We start from the raw sequence: 20,910 nt of genomic DNA on the forward strand, positions 1-20,910 counted from the left end.
ATCCTCCTTTTACCTGGGCATGGTGCACTTCCCTTCCCATGGGCTCTGGGCTGCTGAGGTACACTGCTGCCAGCCCTGGCCGGGTTGAAGGTTGATAGAGAAGGGAGTGAAGTGCCACCGAGCATGGAAGCTCCTTGGGAGAGGTGTGCTGAGCCCAGCACAACCTGGACAGCGTCCCTTTCACCTGGGCCATGGGCTTGTGCTCTGAGTCCAGCCAAGCCTCGAGGCTTCCCCGGGGAGCAAGCTGAGTGCGGTTTGACTTGTGATTTGCGTTTTACTGAAGTCATGTTATATTTTACTGCCTTTGGAAGAGGCGGGGTGGAGGTGGGAAGGGGACATCCCGCCACCCTATTTCCCGGCTGCCCTCAGGGACGCAGTCAGTGCCAGTGATTGGATTTCCATATCTGAGTCTCCCTGTGCGTCTGCCTCTGTATGCGCTTTCCTTCGGGTGGTGGTTTACCCTTTGCCTTTCCTCTTGTTCGCAGGCGAGCGAGCAGGGCGTGGTGTGATTGGCTGCAGACTGCACAGATCAGCCCCAGCGCCGAGTCTCGCACTCACTCGCACACCCCACAAAAAAACTTCACCCGCGCTGCGCCTGCACCAGTCCAGGAGAGGAGTGCGCATCGGGAGCAGCACCTTCGCCTCTCGTCAAGAAACAACTTGCTCAGCAGGGGGAATAAACGCCATCAGTGCCAGCGCCGGGGAGAACGGGCGGTTTATTTCCTCCGCCCCACTTTTTATCTTTTCTTCTTATTTTCTTTTTTCCCTTCTTTATTTTGCCCCCCCAGAAAGAGGAAAGCCCGCCTGTGTTTCTTTAGCACAGCCTCATCTGCACGTCTTGCTGCCGGAGTCTCTCCTGGCCGAAGCAAGCTGCGCTGGGGTCCCTGGCCTATTCCTGCCTGCTGGCCAGGACTCAGGGGACGCCGGAGCCTACCTGGCGAGCTCGGAGGGGCAGGATGGAGGCGTCTATCCGCTGGGTGCTGTGCCTGTGCCTGGGCTGGGGCTGCCTGTGCCTGGCTCTAGGGGATGCGCTGAAGGATCGCTGGGTCGGGCTGCGGCGGCGCACAACCCTGGGAGCTGTGCGGCGCGGCCGGGCCAGAGCCGCTGCAGGTGACTGTGGCCCACGGCATGCAGAGGAGCAGCTGCAGCCGCGGGACAAGGTCTCGGAGCACATGCTGAGGCTCTACGACCAGTACAGCGCAGGACGAGCGGTGGAGCAGCCCCAGGACTTGCTGGGTCTGCCCCTCCGCCACGGCAACACGGTGCGAGGCTTCCGCCCTCTGCCCGCAGGTGAGTCCATCTGTTGGAATGAGTGTGTCCGGTTTAGTGCCGGGGAACTGGATGGAGGGAAGGAGATGAGAAACGGATTGGCAAAGTAACGCTTCCTGCAGCCACAGTCGTGTATTTTAGGTTATAATGTTTATATTGCCTCACATATTTTAATCACTGGTTTATCTCTTCAACTCCATATGACATGTCTGCCATGTGATAGCTGAGCACCATATGAGGGAAGTGGAGTCATTAACATATCCTCTCTGGAGCTTTTTCTTATCAGTGTTTTGCACGTGTAGCTTCTGCTGAAACCAAGGGCTGAGTTGCATGTGGTAGAGCAGAAATGTGGTTAGGCGACCCTTTATACCATCTACAGTGTCCTCATTTGGTGACACTGGTGACAGTACTGGCAATTAGGGGCAGTATCAAATGAGTTTAGTTGAAGCATCATTTGTGCATGGTAAATACTGCATCTCAACATCTTTGGCAGTGGAGCTTAGCTGTCTCTGTGATTACAGACTGTCATGCACAGGTAGATTTATGAAAATGTAAAGCCATTTTTCATAAGGGGAGATATGCATATAACATTGCAGCGTCCCAGCTAGCAAAAATGGAGGATGGCACTGTCTTGGCTCTGACCCTCATTGGATATGCTTCTCAAATCCACAGCATCCCCGAAACTGGCTGTTTGTATGATAACTGTCATGCTATACATAGCAGCCCAATTTGCCACTCTTCTATTTTTCATTGCACTAGTGGATTGACCCACCATCTTTTTCATGGGCAAGTGTCTATTGGTAAAAGTCGGTGTCATCTGAGAGTTTCAGGGACCTGTACTGATTCTTTCCTCTCCCAGAAAACTGAGAGCTGGGTGCCAGATTTGCCTTAGGTTTCTTTGGAAGTCATTACTTCTGATTCTTCAAAGGCAACAGTGTCTCTTATAGGATAGCTCTGCACAGAGATCAAGTACTATAAATAATTGAATGGCTTCTGGTGTTTTAGGATTCAGCTCTATAAATGCTCTCATCAGACATTGCTGCAAGTATTTCTGTCCACAGGAGAGGTTTTAGAGGTATAAATACCCTGGGTTTGAAGGATGGAGGGCTGGGACTCCCGAGCTGTTATTCCTGCAGAGGAACTCTCTGGTTTTTCTGACATGACCACTTTTTGCAAGGTAACATCTAATGTATGTTGCTTTGCTCTAAAATAAGTGGTTCCCTTGCTGAAAGAGGGGAAGGTATAATACTAAAAAAGGGGGAGGGTGTATAATCCCAGCAGAGTGATATGTGCTCCTTTAAACATATCTGATTAAATATATTTATTGTTCTAAACCTTAGAAGGCCTTTGGTTGAAATCCCATCACTCTGGTCTTTCTGATTATATTTATACTCTCACTTGACATTGGGTGGCAGCAGTCCTATAAACACACTATTGAGTAATCTCTTTCTGCCTCCTCCAATACTTCCACAGTTCAAGTGCCAAAGCAACAAACTGCATGTCGTTGTAAGCTTTTTGACGCTGTTGTAAGTATTAATGCAAACCCTTTAACCAGTTATCTGTTGTCTCTTTCTCGCCATAGATAGCAGCAGCTCATGTTGTATAGTTATTGATGGCAGAAAAGCGATTTTCCAGAAAAACCTCAGGTCAAATTTTCCTCGGGGCAGTGGGGGGAGCAAAAAGGCTTTTTCTCCTTTCTGTCATTTTCCCTGTGCCCAACTGCCTGGCCAGTACTTTGAAGGAAATGGTACATCCACTGCATCTCCCTTTTGAGGTAGTTTGTTTCCAAATCCTCTGCTCTGACCGTTGCATTCCTTGACTGCACATTTCAGTCTCCCACAGGCTTCCTGTAGTCCTTACAATGTGGCTGCATCAGTTAAATTACTAAATTATGTTGCTGTTTCTCCTTAAGCAGATTTTACCATCCCTGCTGGCAGCCCCTTCAGGAGACAGCTTTTTGTTTGTGATGAGCAGAACTTCCCTAAAAATCTGCCTGTTTTCCTACATCTACAGCAAAAGGTCTTGAAGACAATCTTTAGTGATTTGATTTGCAGTTTAACCATACGTTTTTCAATTTAATTGTATATTTTCAGGAGAAAAAACAGTTTATTTTCTGAAACACAACTCTCGGGGTGGCTGTGAAACCTTTCAGTCCTCACTTTTCCCCTGGAGGGCTCTGTTTTTTCTGTGGTACACAGGAAAGGCCTCTCAGAGATTTCACTGGTAACCTGCCAGACAAATTGTTGATACCCTTTAAGACGGGTTGTGTGATGAGACCAACAACTGATAGCATTTGTTGAGACTTGTCCTCATTTCTAGTGGAAGAAAAGTGTTGTTCTATGTGGCAGCTGTGGTCTTGTGCTGGACAGCCAAGAAGAAAGAACTAAGATGTGACTAATCAAAAGAAACATCCTACCATCTGTTAAATGCAAGTTTCTCTTTCTGTGTCTCAGTCCTCTGAGGGGCTAGGATGAGAGCTTCAGCCCTGTGTGGCTACCTCTGAAGTTCCCATCCTGTGCTGCCTTGAATTCTCTTGCACACCAGATTCCACAAGTAGGATGGATTATTAGCGGTTTGTTGCTTGGGCTGGGGGGGTTTGGCCATTAGTTTTGATGATTGTTCAGCTGATCTTATATTCAGGCAAATCTCTTTCCCTTTAATCTTGCTAAATTATCTCAAAATATAATTGTTCAGTTTGAGTCACTCAAAAAAGGAACCTGTGGTGCCCATGACAAAGCCAAAAGAAACCTCAAGCCCCAGATCCGTTTCAGTGAGGTAAGGATGTCTGTCATTCACAGTGGATCAAGTGACATTCCTGCACCATTCTCTCTCATTGACTTCACTGCTGCTCTCATTTATGTCTATGTATTTGAATCAAAGGATGTTCAGCCTGTGATTTCTGTGGCAGTTTTCTCAGATTTCTGAGGTGGCACCAGCAGTCTTTGTCTTACTCAGGCCAGGTCTTACTCAGGCCAGGCTCTGCTTTAGGAAAAATCTCAAGACAAAGCCTTTTCTGGATCTTTACCTGTGGGTACCACAACAGTGAATGGTTTTCCGTCCCCTGGGACTCTGCAAAGATAGCTGGGAGAGAAGCTGGGTGATCTGCAAGTTAGAACTGAACACTTTCTCTTAAGTTGTGGTTGAGTCTGTGCTTCAGCTTCTGCACATGAACATTTTTATCTCCTGCCAGTTAGCAGAACCACTGAATGACCAGACCTCCAGATGTCAGAAATCTGCTTGCTTTGAGTGCTTCCCCTAGAGGGGTGCTGATCTGCAACTTCTGAGGCTCAGGAGCTGGAGGAAAGATACAGCATGGAATAAATAAGAGAGAGCAGAAAGTTAAAAGCCTCAAATGCAAGACTTTCAGTTTGCTTTTGGAAGTGCTTTTAATCATAGAACATGTCTTGCAAATGAGTCATTTAAAAAAAAAATCCACTTTAATTGGAGGGTCCCTCTAATGATGTTATAGTAAAGCTATACAGTCAGAAATTACTTTAAACTCTTTTTTAATTGACTGAATTTCAAGCAATTTCAGGTATTACACCTGCCCCTAGGCCGATTCTTGTGGTTTCAGAACTATGCTCTCCTCCTTTTCAAAACGCCTTGCTTTCCTTTGTTGTGGTATTAAGTGCCCACGGAAACAGGGGAAACTGAGCACTGCACAGGGAAAGCTCATCACTGGCCTGCAGAAACCAGTATGGGCTGTGTTCTAGCCTCTCTGAGCTCTGGTAACATGAAGGGTCTTCTGTAACAAGACTTTTAAAAACATACAGGCAGGAGACAGGAAGAGTTTGTGGCTTTTGGGGTTTGGTGTTGTTTTTTTTTGTTGCTGTACCCTTAGAAGTAAAATACAGGCAGCATCCTGGTAATTTTTAGGCAAAGGGAACTTGTAAAGCATTAAGCTGGAATTTGTGTAGACTAGGCCTGAATCTGCAAACCTCCTCTAAGGAAAATGGGCAGGATCTGTAGGTTTGGCCCCTCAGGACCTGACCCAGAATTTGGGGTTTCTGGCTTGTGTTACGCCCTGCCTCACTGTGCTGTCACACATATGCGTGATCAGTGCTCGCAGTCCCCACTCGGTGTCTACAGCATGGCACTTTACATGTGAAGTGTTCTGACCTGAACGGGACACGCTGTGCACAGTGTGACCTACTGCCACTAGCTGAAGTGGAATTCACGAGGATGGTGAGAAGGAGTAGGGTTGGCTTTTTGTTTTCTCCTTCCTGGATTTGTGTACTTTATTGATGCAACCTCCTTAGCTGCTTAGCTTATGCTAACTTCAATATTATGTTTAGTTTTCAGACCTGCTACGGTCTTTCTGCTTAAAATATATAGAAAAGAGATGTTTTTCCCAGTGTGCAGCCACATTTATGATATGCAGTGTGCATATTTATAGTTTTTATATCATAAAATCCACATGTAGGTTCAATCCTAAGCATGCACCATTGGTGCTTCTTGAAATTATTTTAGTAACTGATAGCTTTAACCAGTCTAGTGGACTTTTTACTTTTTTATATCAAATTACTAGCTGCTATAACCTTATCTGCTTTGCTAAAAAAATAATAAACCCAATTTGACATCAAGTCTTATGGCTCTTTAAAAAGAGAGAACCAGATCCTGTATTTTCCTTTTGCAAAATACTCAAATTGGTAAGGGGGAAGCAGCAATTGATTTTGAGCAAAGGTAGGAGAAAACAAGAAATCTGACTTCCAAATTTGTGTTCCTGTTCTGGAACTTGTTAGCATTTCCCGGTCTGAGCAAACTTCTGTAGCTGGGCTATGAACTCATGAAAACAAGTTCTACAATGGAAACACTGATACATTCTTAACTCTGCACTGGCACAAGGGCACAGTTTATAAAATATTAAATATCTCATTTAAATGATGACTGATTATGACTGTATAACTAAATAGTCCTCGTTATTGCATCCTTTTTCACCGGCAGTCCCTAAAAATGTCAGTGCATCCTCTATAAAGGTAAACATACCAAGTGTTAACAGACTTGTTCTAGCTTATTGATGCCTGGAATTGCCCCTTGTAACATGAATATGTTTATGCTGGTGATGCCAGTCTCCACAGACTTAATGCTTTTTCTTCAAATACCTTTTTAATGCCATAACAGGCATTCCATGCAGCTGTGGGCTATTGCAGGGAGGTGAGGAAGCACGGGTCATGCCTCTGACGAGATTCAGCGGGTACAAGTACTTTGGCTGTAGAGCTGTGAGCTGGGTGGCTTTCTGGTCTGAGCTATCCGTAAATAAGCTGGCATCTCCCATAGACAACATGGTAAACTTTGCCATGGTGTTACTGGGGTCTGGGTTCCATTCACATGAGAGAGTGCAGGCAGCTGAATAATGACTTGCATATGGGCCAAGGAGGCCAATAAATATCTAGCTTATGCTTTCAACTGCATGTACCTCCAAAGTTCTAGTCAGTAGGAGCAAGCGATACTGACAGTGTAGTGATGTGATGTCTTCCCCATTGCAATTCAAAAGAGCTCTTGTGTACAGAGTTTGGTCTGCAAAATTCCTCATTGGGCTCCAGCAACATACAGTGCTCCCTCAGCAGAGATTGCTGTTGAAATCCAGGCTCAGAGTATGTGGAAGGTATTACTTGCATATAGCTCTGTTACACATGTATTTCTTTTGCTCATTTTCCCTTCAGTCTTCTCCTCTCATGCTTTGTTGTTGAGAAGTCTTCTGTGCTTCCTGTTCTGTACTACAAAAGATCAAAGCTGAGATAGCAGAACTCATTAAAGAAAGAACTAAAAGACATAGCTCAAGTAGGGCTACCCTGATAGCGGTCTGCTGCTCACAGTGTTGGGAAGTGTAGGAAATGAGCTAGGGAAGTTACTGCTGCTCATATAATACTAAGTTGTCACTGAAATGCATTGTATACTGCTGTAGATGAGTGTGAGGTTTACTAAGCACAGTTGCTCACAGGCTGCAGACAGAATCTTGCCAGGCAGCAAAGTGACGGCAGCATCCTAGGAATTCCATTTACGGAACATTGACAAGGTATTCTACCAGGGCTCCTCTGGTCTTCCCACCGCTGCTGCATCATAAGAGCCAGCCCTGGAAGAGAGGGACCTTCTGTCCAGCACCCCTCTGAAAGACAGTGAGCATCACGAAAGCTGCTGCAAAGCTGCTGTCTTCACTGGGTTGGTTTGATATTGAAAACTTAAGAAAAAAAGCTATTCTGATGAGTGATCTTCTAGGGTGTCAGTTTCTGAGCTTGTGTTTTACTTTCACCTGCAAAGCTGATTTTGACCTTCTAGATCAATAGAGGGCTTTCTTGCAAGGAGATCTGGTTGCCCTTAAGACCCTAAAGGAGGTCTGTCTTGGCTTAGAGGGCAACCTGGCCAGAGGCCTTGTCTGTGCTTAGTCAGTCTGCATCTTCCTACTGGCTGCTGAGCAGTTGTTGATGGACTTGACCTTGCAGTTTGCATACCTCTTCCTTTCCACTGAACATGGAGCTAGTGATGGCAGCATCCTAGGAATACCATTTACTGAACATTGACAAGGTGTTGGAATTAAAGCCCCACTCAGACTTGACTTGGGGTTTTGTTTAGGGTTCTTTGGGATTAGTGAGGGGGGTAAATCAATCAATGGAACAGTCTGTATGAGAGGAATTATTGGTGTAAGTAATTTTAAAGACTAAAGCCTCAGCTCACATCACTCAGTAAAACTTCACTTGTGTCAGTAGCTGGATGAGACTCATTGAAAGCTTCCCACATAACAAGGAAATTTAGTTAGATGCTACTGGATACCTCCTGGCAGTGGTGAGAGGTTTCAACTCTGCTCCTAACCTGGGCTAACAGCTTAATGACATTATGGTGGAGACAGGTTTTCAGCAGTTTCTGTCCTCTGGGTTTAAGGATAAAGTTTCATTTAAGGGGAGTGAAATTTTCCTGAGGAAAAGGTGCATTTGCAGGTATTTTAAAGCTTTGCGTCTGTCATTTTTAATGCTTATGCTGCAGGAACACTTATTTCAGTGCATTGCTCACATCTGGGAGTCAGGTATCACTATCACACAATAGATGCGTTTGACATAGCGTTCCTAAGTTGTGACACAAACCCAGGCCACACAGTTAGGTTCTTCCAAGCCGGAAGCCAGCAAATCTGTAGACATCTGTGCCAGCCACTAGTCACTGGTTTCAAGCTGATTTTGCAGCTTGAATGATGTGAAAACTTGAGAGATGGTTGAGTGTGATCATTTAGTGAGAAAATAGCACCACCTGCTGCAAGTTCTTAGGTTTGGGTGTAGAGTTAAATGCCAAAAGTGGCTTTTTGAGTTTTGCTTTCATTCAAAACTATATATTCCTCCTGTTTCACACCATCTAGGGTTTCTTTATAAACCAAAGCAGCTTGTTTTCTGTTCCACTACGATATGCCAATTTAGAACAGGCAGTATTTGTTAAGTGGAATTCTTATTAAAAAATTCTTATTAAAAAATAAAATCCAAACATACAACAGTGATTCACATAATAACTTCTTGAACAGGCATTCATGAGATAGCATAAGTTCTGGTTCCTAAGTCTGATGTACTTAGTGCTCTGCCAAATTACATATTAACTTTATTATAGTAGCAATTACAAACCAAGCAGAGGTCAAGTCCTCATGTGTGCTTAGTACAAATGTAATAAACAGATGATATCGGCTTGAGGAATCGAAAGCAGGACTGAATTCAAAGGGAATCTAGTTCCCCAGGCATAAGTAATAGCTAGAAATTAGGTGGGTGTGGTACCATAGTTTCAGCTATTGGGAACTTACCTATATGATCCACTCATATACGTTGGGCTGAATGTGTGAATGAGGGTGTCTTCTGTAAATTATTTGGCCTTTTTTTTTTTTTGCCTGTTTGGCTGACAAACGTATATGTTGTTGTTTCCCTAATTTAATGAAGCAGCACATGTGATCTGCTGGGAAGGGTGCTGTCTTTCCAGAGATGATTCCTGTCTTTTTAATGTATCTGTTAGAAAAAAATATTTATTCAGAACACTGGAACAGGCTGCCCAGGGAGGTTGTGGAGTCTCCTTCCCTGGAGACATTCAAAGCCCGCCTGGACACATTCCTGTGTAACGTTATCTAGGTGTTCCTGCTCTGGCAGGGGGATTGGACTAGATGATCTTTTGAGGTCCCTTCCAATCTCCAGCATACTGTGATACTGTGTGATAAGAGGCTACTCTGATTGCTGGGGTGAGGATGGAGAGGTAGAGGGAGAATATACTCTTTTGATGGACTTTATTGATGTTAGCAGTTGGGATGTCGCAGGCTGGAAGCACAGAATGTCACCCAGAACATAAAGCTGTCAAACTCTTTGAAAGACCTGTACTGGAAATGACGCTTTTCTGGATCTGTGGCCGAGTTGGTTTCCTGAAGTCAGAGGACCAGTAGGAAATGTGTATTTCTGGATGGAGTCAAGTACTGTAAGGAAATTGGATGGAAAGTGCTTTATTTACAGTCACCAGTTTACCAGCTTGGTTATTTTTCTGAATAACAGCCTAAACCCATTCCCACAGCACTGTGTGAAAATGTCCTGTGAACTTCACGATCATTTCTCCACTGTAATGTTGTGAAATGCCTATATTCTTATACAAGTATTTCCCCTTTTAGGGAGCCCTGAAAGCCAGAAGATGTATGTTTTTAACTTGACATCCCTCACAGAGTCTGAAAATGTCTTGTCAGCTTCAGTATATTATTATACTGGTGATTTGCTGCATGTGAAGTGGAACTGTTCTGGGTCCAGAGACTGTTCTCATCACAGGCACAGGAAACCTGAAATGCAGATACATCTTTCAGTCTGGACCTTACCTTCTGTGGGGAACAAGACTTGGACCCTAGGACATTTCCTCATCAATGTCTCCATAGCTCACCAGGACACCTTTTCCTGGCAGAGAAAGGATATCACTCAGCTCCTGCATGGAGCAAAACAAAACAATGAACTACTGATAGGTGTCAAAATGGATCTGAGCAACCATCGCCCCTGGGAACGAGCACCTTCTCTCTATGAACCCTACATTCTGATTTATGCCAATGATTCTGCAATTTCAGAGCCAGAGAGTGTCATCTCTAGTTTGCAAGGGCACCATCATCTTCTGGCGAGGGTCCTTCCCAGGCCAGAAAACCACGTGAGGAGCAGCCTTGGGAAGTGGCGACAAAAACGCTCCACAAACATCCTCTTGCCATTGCAGAATAATGAGCTTCCAGGAGCCGAGTACCAGTACAATGAGGATGAGAGATGGGAGGACAGAAAACCCTACAGAAGCCTCCAGCCACAGCTGTCAGACAGGGCAAAGAGTAAGAAAAAGCAGAGGAAGAATCCTCACCAGAAGAGCCAGGCCCTTCAATTCAATGAGCAAACGCTGAAGAAGGCGAGGAGGAAGCAGTGGAATGAGCCCCGGTATTGCACCCGGCGTTATCTCAAGGTGGATTTTGCAGACATTGGCTGGAACGAGTGGATTATTTCCCCAAAATCCTTTGACGCCTATTACTGCTCAGGGGAATGCCAATTCCCAATTTCAAAGGTATGGTCTTTATTACTTTATTTGCGCTGTTACCACAAACTGTGCATTTTCTTTCTTGAGTCACTAAAAGGTGGTTGGTCACCCATTACATGTTCAAATGTAGTAAGTGGTATCTTTGTGTCATGCTGCAAGGATTAGTGGTTAGAAGAGCTAGTAAAAAGACAGGCTTGTAAAGGTAATTAAAACAAAAATATTGCATGTTATTTTTTTTGTCCAGTCCCCAAATTTAGTGTGAGGTGTCCTTGCCCATGTCATTGGGGTTGGAACTAAGGTCCTTTCCAACCCTAGCTGTTCTAGGAGTCTATGATTCAAAATTGCCAAAAATACTTCCCGCATAGCAAGCGGTCAGTTGGGATGCTCGAATTTAAGCAAAAGACTCCAATGATGAATTGCTTCTTTGGTGGAACAAGTGGCTCCAAAAGCAGTGGATGCTGGCCAGCTGACTTGTGAAATACCCTCTGGGTGTGAGGTGGTTGCATGTAGGTAGCAAGAAAGGGTGATGTGCTCCTGAGGCAGAAAAGCTGTCTTTTAATAGTCAATACATAGCATGTATCTGCAGGGTTAGCCAGTGCCTGATGTAGACTGGTTGCTCAATAATGAGCATGCTCGAGAGCAAACAAGGGTTTCTCAAAAGCAGTTTGAATGTAGTGGTTTTAGAAGCCCTTGCTTCGACTGTCAAAATAGGAGATAACAGACTTCAGACAGAAAGCAAGTCTCTCTTCGAGAGTGCAGGTGAGACTTTGAGAACACAGGTTCTCCAGCAGCAAAAATCATCATGTATCTTTGTGGAGATAGATAAACTTGCAGAAACCTAAAGTAATGATGAAAAAGCACTGTGATATCAAGGTTGCTATTCCTTTCACAGAGCCTTTGCAAGCCTACCATCGCTAGGTAGTGACATGGCTTTGTGGTGGACTTGGCAGTCCTGGGGTAATGGTCTCTTCCAACCTAGTTGATTCTATGATTCCGTCGGTAGCGTGCTCCATAACATCATGGTCTAACTCCCAGACTTCCTTCAAACCTCTGGAGAAGAGCACAATGAGTGATGCAAATGCTCCTGTGAGTAAAAAGTCCTGAGATGAGTTTAGTACTGGTGGTTCTGAAGAGGCAAAGTGAAGCTCAGTTCGTAGAATCATAGAATGAACTAGTTTGGAAAAGACCAATTTATGTTCTGCCAAATTCAGGTTCTGCTTTCCTGCAGGTAAAGTATCTCAGTGCCCAAGATACTGCGATTTAGCTCCAGTTTCTCAGATAAGTACACTTGCACTATTGGCTACTCTTACGGTAGCTAAGTCTGGCAGTCCCGAAGGAGTGTTCTTCCTCCTTCTTCATCCCTCTGCTCTGCCTGGGGTAGGCATGTACATGCTACCAAAAGTGGTCTCTGCTCTGGAAAAAGCTGGTAGTAGAAAAAAGGCAAGAAATAAACAGCAAATAAACAGCAGCAAATACAGTGCAGAGTTTAAATGACTTTGACATGAAGCAGGAGGTCCAATTGCTATAAACTAAGCCTGTAAGCACAGGCCTGCAAAGCCATAACCGGGAGAACAGTTTCCTTCTCCAAATTCTATTAAAGGGCTTAATCTGGCCTTTCTGTGTGCAACTCTCTGGACTCAGTTGTGTGAGGGATTATAGTAGCAGAGCATTACAGTTATTTAGGCACTGTGAAGCTGAACGTTTGCTGCCAGGTACTGCATATAGAGTGGGATACCAAAACCCCCATGAGTCTGGTTCCCTGAAAGGAATTGCTAAATTCCTGTCACTGTTGGAATTCAAATTGTTCCTCTTGTGCACTTTTTGAATTGCGAAAACCAAAATGACCTTGTTTTCCAAAGAGAATGGAAAGCTAAATTCTATAAAAAGGTGAAGCGAGCGCATTCTAGAGCCATGTGTTATTCTTGAGCTACGCATAGTGTCTAGTGCAACTAATAAGACCCTGTTTGCAAAATGATGCTATAACCATCAGTCAATAGCAAACTAATCTGTGCCTATGGGTATATAATGTTCTCTTGCTAAGGGCGGGTTCCTGAAGTTCACAACCTGATGGGTAAGGAAGCATGGATGTGCCTCTTCTACCCTTCCCCTTCCTACCTCCACATTTTCTGGCCTTACCCTTTCTGAGATTTCATAGCTGCTTTGACTGTTGACAGACCCACATGCACTAGGCTTGCCTAATGCTGCAGAGCGCATTCCCAGGTCGGGAATGAAAGCTCAGAACTGACACCATTTGCCCTGCCCATAATCCATCGTTAAGGGAATTCAACAGAGCAGCAAGACCCCGAGTGATGGTGTGCAGCTTGGCTGGAGCTGCAGCTGGACTTGTTTACACATCTGTCAGTTTGGAGGCAGCTCGGCTTCTTTTCCTCCCACTGCTCCTCTTGGCCTCCCCTACTTCTCCTCTCCTAAAAGCGAATCTCTGCCCACTTTCCATGACTGGGGCAATGGCCTGAGCTGGCCCTTGTGCAGGGCAGTGTGCCGGGTCAGTACTCTGGAGGGAATTCGCCTTCCCACAAAGCACACCCCTTTGGATTTTACTTGGGGTCACAGTTACGTTCCCACTGGCAGAAGCGGAGCCGGTTATCCCCAAGAGTGCACTTTAAGGGCCAGAGGCAGTGCATCCCAAATGGACTTCAGCCAGTATGGAGGCTGTTCTGTCTTGTACGATACATGTATCAAATGGAGATATTTCTTTCATCATAGAATGACAGAACGTATCCAGGTGATTCCCACAGGCAGCTGGGCCCGTCCTTCAAATTACTTCTATGCAAGTTAGCATTTTATTGGTACGGATTCCATATCTGAATGGAAGGGTTTCCTATGGGAACTTAACACAGCACCTTCAGACACCTTTTTTACTTTCAGTACTACTGGCAATGGGAAACTGGGTCTTGGTAGATGTTTTACCTTTTGATGTCTGACCAGCAGGCTCAGGAGATCCATTTGGCTCCCAGGTCCCTTTGTGGAGAATGCTGGACTGCACCTGAGACAAGAGACAAGGCTGGATGGTACCAGAGCTTTTGCCCCCTTTTGCAGGCAGAAATGATGCAGAAATCTGTGTTGTATACTAATCTAAGACATTTTTTTATATCCTTATCAATTACTACTGAGGAGCACAGGTATTCTTGAACTCCAAACAGAGATGTCTTTCTTGAGATGAGCTGCCTAGATCATAGACTCATAGAATCACAGATGGAGATGATGTCTTTGTAAATGTCTGTGTAAATGTCTTTGTAACAATGCTGGGAAACTATAGCCATGAGGAGGATGGTGCAACAAACTTTGCATTTATGTTTTGAACAAAGCATCACCACTCCCCTGCATCTCATTCATCTGATAAGCTATGACAGTAAACTTAAACAGCCACAGGGGTAAAAGGTCAGGCAGTGTGTAACATCTGCATGTACAAGAGTAGCTGAATGCTGCCCAGTGAATCCTTTGCAGGTTCTACTAAATTGCAGCCCCAGTGTGACTTAATTTGATAGAAGATATATTGTACAGCTGATCAGCTGTGGGGTCCCTATAGGACCCTTCTTGAAGAAACCAGTTTTGTTCTAGGGTATGCGGGTCCCTTCTAATGTGGCTGTAGTAGTTATATTCTCTGTCCTATTTTTCTCTTGCAGGCCTTGAAGCCATCCAACCATGCCACCATCCAGAGCATAGTGAGAGCCGTCGGTGTCGTCCCAGGCATTCCTGAGCCTTGCTGCATTCCCGACAAAATGTCTTCTCTTAGTATCTTATTCTTTGATGAAAATAAAAATGTGGTTCTTAAGGTGTACCCCAACATGACAGTGGAGTCCTGTGCATGCAGATAACGTCTCAGGAGACCCTTTTGAAATGCTGAGATGATCACTTGCTGCTGCGGAGGGCAGAATGGGCTGGGGAGTGTTTCGCAGTATGTACTTTTTGTTTGCGCTGCCAGTGCATTTTGTTTGGACAAAGAGAAAAACAATGTAAGGAAATCCAAACACTGAGGATGGAAATGGAATGGCAATTCCAAGGAAAGAGAACACAGACTTCATTCATCTTGAATTTGACCAAGACACGAGTCTTGGGAATGGGAACTTACTGTCTCTGTTGAAATCCAAAGATGGAAGAGGAATTTGCAGAAGACTCTTCAAGATTTTTGAGACTGTCAGAAGGACATCTTGATTTATTTTTGTACAAGGTGCTGGAAGCAGCAGCAGTAGCTCTTGATTTTTGTCTCTGTTCTTACGGTGACTAAAGGGGAGAGAAATTCAAAATATACTGGTCTGGATTTTAAAGCTAAGCTTTCTGCCGTAGGTTATTGAGTAGTGCAGCAAGGAGGAAAAACAAATCCGATATCCTAAGAGCCTTAGGTATACAGCTTAAGATGTATTTGAATTAATATACACTGACTAAATGTGTGTATTTGTTTTCCTAGTTCAGCCTGTTAGATCTTGTTGCCCCCAGTCAGAAGAACATAAAATGCATTATGGCTGCCTGCACAATTGGGGTATCTCAAAAGCACCACATCTTCCAGAAACCAGAATTGTCTTCCATGGTGCTCCGGAAGCGGTGTGCCAAGGGTGTGAATGTATCCCACTCAGTGAAGTGGCCGAGGGACTTGTTCTAGAACACAGTTGCAAATAATCTGTGAGTAAATCATGCCAGGCAATTCCTGACGTGAAATTATTTGGTCCGTAATTCTTAACCTGTAGGCCTTAGCTACGATTATTTGACCAAAATTGCCTCTGTTTTGATGGTTACATGAATCAGTAGATGTTTTTTTTTCTTTTTTCCTTATCTCAGTTCACTTCTCTGAAAATCAAATTGTCCATACTTATGCTGTCAATTTAAGGTTTTCTTCTAAAACATCATTTGAGAAACTACAACCAGGAAAGAAAACATCTAATTGATCTCAGGCACAGCTGCAAAGAGTTTGTTCTGTTACAGAGTAAATGCTCACAGAAGTACTTTAGACAGAATCCCGGTTCTCTTTCCAGCAGCACGATCTGCTTTTGAAAGCACTTTTGGCTGGTGAGAGCAATGCTTCAGTTTGCAATGAGTAAATGTTAACCAGCGTTATCTTAAGTTACCATCATAACGGACTCTCTGAAATAGCATGTTTAGAGGGCAAATATTCAGAGGGAATAAATCAATTCTCTATCACCACGAGAGTTAAATTCTCTACTTGGGAGTAAGCAATTCCTCAGTAGATTGAAAATGACAACAGGAAATGCCTTTTTGCATCTTCACTGCTATTGGAGGCCAGTTTAAGGACTTCGTCATTGATTTCTGTATGTGGCCACTGGTGCTGTCATGTTTACTAACCTGAGTAATATAATATGCATGTGCAAAACCACGCACTAAGTGTGAAACTGTGTAGGTTCATTTGATCCACTTCCATATGCAGGAGAAAAGTCATATTCTCTGTGCAAATCGACTTAAATCTTTGCAAATAGACTTAAAAACAGGAGGAAAAAAATCTGTGCTTTTCTTCTGGCTAAGCAGACAGTTGCAGGCAACCACGAGCTTTTCATAGCTGTGTCTTGGTAATGGAAAAGAACCGGCTTACCTGTCTGTTGCAGGGCTACGTGAGCCGCTGTCTTTAAGGACAGGCAAAAGAAGTGATGTACACCACAGGCTGCCCTGTGCCACTGGCTAAGCTGGAAGCAGGCCGGGATTTTCAATAGTCATTAGGCCTGGCAAGCAAAACCAGAAGCAGCAGTTTGGAATAGCTGTTCTTTGTGAGAGCTGCACAGATAAGTCCATCATTTTTAACAGTTCAGCATGACAATGGCTGCTTTTAAAACACAGAAGCTCAAACAGTAAACCAGCTAAGCCTAATCTTCAGTTTGTAGAGAGCTTGTTGCAAAACAGCTTTTATAGAGCTTGACAAGGCAACCTCACCTTTGTGCAATATGTTGTTTCTTTGCTCATGGTGAGCTGGCTGGTTGGTGGTAAGTAGCTGTTACTGCCAAAATCGTTTCCTTCACAGTGTTTTGGAGGCTCTTGAGGTGTCCCGAGTAGAAAGGTGGGAACTGCTCTGCAGCCCTCAAGGTCTGGATTTCTCCCCGCATCACCCAGTGCTAGGATTACAGAATGGTCTTTCCTTTAGAGTAGCACCGGACTCCACCTTCCCCAGTGCAGCGCAGCCAGCGGAGGCAGCTTTGTGACTCCCCACGGCAGGGCTGGGGAGGACCTTATCCCACTGCAGATGAGACTGGTGCTTCAGAGAAGGATAGTGGGCCCCCCAGGAAAAAGCTGGGGTACGTGGACCCTGCAAGGTAAGGAGCTTCCCACTCGCTGTAGATGAATTGGAGCAGCTGGCTCTTGAGCAGAAGATGGGGACTGAGCCAAGCCCACCTCAGCCTGTGAATGGTGTCTGGCATGAGCAGTGCCAGGAACTGAGCTCCTCAGAGGAAAATGCGGAGTTCAGATGTGCCCTGGCCCACCACTTGGATGGTAGTGGAGTTCCTCAGACCAGAACAGGGTGTTTGCAGCCAAGCTTCCCAACGTCTGATCTCTGGAGCAGAGGCACTAACTAAATACAGGTAGTGTATATAAATTCGTACTAGTAGGGACTTCAAAACGATTCCCAACTCGTGTTGTTAATCACCATTTTCATCTCAAATCAGCACTGGGGGTGGGGGAAGCTTTTCCCACATGTTCTGCTGTTTGAAATACTGTTCCTCAATAAATGGCTCTGCTTCCCATCTAATTACATGGTATCTGATGCCTGCATGTTATTTTAATGGCTGGCTCATAAGATGGGCAGGAGAATGTCTCGAACTATGCATGGTCTCTCTTCAGATAGGCTCTTTGGGAAGCAAAGTCCCCAGTGAGGATCAGACCATAGGAGGCTGCTGCAGAAAGCTCTTGAAAATCCCACCCTTGGAGGCTGAATTTGGAATCTCATGGAAACCTCTCCTCTGTTTGGAACAGATTCACTCTGAAATTAGTGGTGTGATAATAGGGCCAGAAGAAAAGAAAAAAGAGGAAATACGCCTGAATTGGAGAGGGATGGTTCACAGGATTCTGATTCTTTGATTGTTTCTCAGCAAACTGCCTATCACACTTAGAACTGCTTGAGAGTTCTTGCAGTTTAGATGTGTGTGCTACTTCTATCATGCTAGTTTCCAAATTAAGGAAATGGGATATAAATATTATTCAAGTTTGTGAATTTTATAAAGCTTGTGCTATTTTATAAATCGCTCCAATAATATTGTCAGACTGTTAGTGATTAGGTAACACAAACTTGGGCTCACAGAACTTCAGTATCCTGACTAGGAAAAAGAGTAAACAGCCGAAAATAAACCTCAAGTAAGACTCTCATTTGTTTTTCCCCTTGGCTAACCTTCAGAGTACTGGAAACCTGGATTTTGGCCAGTGGTTTATTGATTAAGGGCTCAAGTGTCAAGTTAAGAACTTTTGAAGTTTGGTTTGCAAGAATTGTTATGAAGGTATTGTAATTGTAGTCTTGTAATTATAGACTGTAAGTTTTTCTTTTAATGAACAGGGAGGAAAGTTGTTCCATACAAACTAAAGGGCATTTTATCCTTTCCATTGCCAACATAAATCTGTGGTGTTCATTACACCATAGCTTAAACTTCATCTGCCACTGTCTTTGATATTCACCTTGTCCTTTTTGGATGATTTTTGTGTGATGGAGAAGAACATGATCTACTGAAGTGGAAAGTAAGCTTCACTTTGCAGAAAAGAATCCTGGAGTCCAAATAGAAAAGTTGAACATGAGGCAGCAGTGTGCCCTTACAGGAATAAAGGCAAAGAGGGCTGCGACGAGAAAGAGTGACAGGAATAGGGAGAAAAGTGATTATTCTTCTCTACTGGGCACTTGTGAGATTTCATCTAGAGTACAATGCCTAGTTCGGAGGTTCAAACTATAACATAGATATTGACAGACAGGAGCAAGTCCAGGGGAGGGCAGCCAAGATGTTTAGGAGGGTGAACCACATGGTGTGTATGTTTTCAGCCTCTGCCTATACTATGTCATCAATTTATCTCTTCCCAAGTGCAGAACTTTGTATTTGCCTTTGTTGAACTAGAAGAGGTTTGTGGCAACCCATTATGTTTAGCTCTTCTGCTTCTTGAGCTTTTTCTGAATGTTAGCTCAGCCCTTCACCATATCAACTGCTTGCCTCATTTTAGTGTCAGCTGGAAAACTGCTGAAGGTGCATCTTATTCCATCCTGTTAACACTCTCTGTCCATACTGTTAATGAAAGCATTGCATATTCATGAGCTATTATGCTGTCTTAAAAAAGAAAAGGCTAAAGACAGAATATTATGGGTCATCGATCTCTCTTATTTTTCCATTATAGTGTGATAATTCATGTATATATGGAGCTTAAAAAAATTAAATGCTTACTAAATATTATAAGGGATCCAGATTAGGGGGTCAGTCCTGTCAAGGTTGTTTTTTTTCCAAGAGTCCAGATGTTAGCAGGGAGAATTTCTTCCCACCTCTCTTCAGCTGCCAGGAAGCAGTTTTTTTTGCAAACAGATTATTGAGAGCCTTGGCATTGTTTCATTTTGTGCCTGTTAGCTATCTTAAGTATGTAGAAAAAACAACTCCCAGTAATTCTGTCTTTAGGAAAGATATCCACTGTAATTCAAAGCTAATCTATTCACTTGTTGCCTAGCATTACTTACAAATGATTTTACATTTTCAGCTTTTTTTAAATCTTATTATATACTTCATAAATGGTTTAACAATTCCTTTTTTTTCCATGATGAAAATAATTTTCTGAGGAGATTATTTATATATAAAGTTCAATGTTGGAACAGGTTGCCCAAAGAAGTGGTGAATGCTCCATCCCTGTCCGTGTTCAACTCCACGCTGGACAGAGCCTTGGGTGACATGGTCTAGTATGAGGTGCCCCTGCCCATGGCAGGGGGGTTGGAACTGGGTGGTCTTAAAATCCTTTCCAGCCCAAACCATTATATGCACTAAATGACCTTTTCCAGGCTTTACTGCCACAATCCTGGTTTTGGCTAATGTCCTGAAGTAACCACCACTAGCAGTGTAAGCAGAGATGCTTATCTGAATGTTTAAAACCCAGTTTCCATTATATGGTACAGCAAATCCCAAACTTTATACCTTTTGTGTTAATGTGATTGAAATCTCAGGAGCTAAAGTAGAAGTGAAATTGTGGAGTTTAGAACAATAATCCTTATTCATCTTGTGGTCCACTGCTTTGACTTTAAGTCAAATGTCAAGAGATTAATTAGATTTCAAATGTCTGTGTGTGCCATATTGTTAAACTCTGTTAAATATTGCATATCCACAAAAGTGGCACTCAGGAGACCAACATCCAACTTTAACCTTTTTCATGAAAAAAAAAAAAGAAAAGACAAAAAGTGTGTCAGTCTTTAACATACACAGATCTTTGACATAATGATAGGTGAATAATGAATTCTGAGCTCTCTAGTTAGATCCCAAAGTTTTCTAACTTATCAAAATCTTTGGAAGATGTTCTTCTGTATTTCACTTTCTCAGAGATAATTGTATTTCAGCTTCAGTCTCCAAAAGATGTTTGATTATTCTGCCCATAGCACAGTTTTTAAGAACAGCTTCCTAGGAGCGCTCTCTCACCTGGTAAATTGTCAGTGTTCATGAAATTAAGCAGTAGGCAGCACTTGGCAACGCAGATCTTCCTCATGCCACACCAACCTATACAGTAGTCTGAATAACACAGAGAAGGTGTTGGTGTGACACTGTGTAAGACTTGGATTTTAGAGATACAAGTGAGTTGTTGGAGTGGCTGGTTTCAAAGTTGCAGGATTTTCTTCCAAAATGGGAGAAACTAATTCACCCCTACAGTGATCAAGAAGACCATAGACTAGTCATACAGGAGAAGTCTATTTGCAAGGGAAAGGCAATAGGTATAAAATCCTATAAAATACATTACTTAAATGAGTATGCCTTTAAAAATAAAACAAACCCTGCAGACTTAGCCTGTGAAGAAATCAGACACATTCAGACTGTTTCTGAAGCCATTTGCTTATTCTTTAGTAGCCCTCTTTATTCCTAAGAGGAGTTTTCTGCAAAATTTTTACAGGATACAATATAGGAATGTTTATTTGTTTGTTCAGTGACTGCAGACAGAAAATCTGTTGTTTTATGGCAATACTTTAGA

General features: G+C 43.6%; 1 protein-coding gene across 4 annotated transcripts; it reads left to right on the forward strand.

The window, feature by feature from the left end:
• Positions 1-342: 342 nt before the first annotated feature.
• Positions 343-19,237, forward strand: BMP3 (bone morphogenetic protein 3). 4 transcript variants are annotated; one of them, XM_062622034.1, is made up of 4 exons: positions 343-1,290; positions 9,884-10,794; positions 13,717-13,796; positions 14,412-14,577. In XM_062622034.1, exons 1-4 carry the CDS (start codon positions 957-959, stop codon positions 14,416-14,418), a joined length of 1,332 nt encoding a protein of 443 aa, XP_062478018.1. In that variant the 5' UTR covers positions 343-956; the 3' UTR covers positions 14,419-14,577. The 4 variants fall into 4 exon arrangements, with proteins under 4 accessions (XP_062478018.1, XP_062478019.1, XP_062478020.1 ...); XM_062622035.1 differs by lacking the exons at positions 13,717-13,796; positions 14,412-14,577 and adding an exon at positions 12,083-12,917; XM_062622036.1 differs by lacking the exons at positions 13,717-13,796; positions 14,412-14,577 and adding an exon at positions 11,771-12,064 and having other exon boundaries at positions 344-1,290.
• Positions 19,238-20,910: the final 1,673 nt, after the last annotated feature.

The sequence above is a fragment of the Pezoporus occidentalis genome, unplaced genomic scaffold, assembly GCF_034315485.1.
Source record: "Pezoporus occidentalis ecotype Australia unplaced genomic scaffold, CSIRO_AGI_Poc_V1 ctg238, whole genome shotgun sequence".
Taxonomy (NCBI): domain Eukaryota; kingdom Metazoa; phylum Chordata; class Aves; order Psittaciformes; family Psittacidae; genus Pezoporus; species Pezoporus occidentalis.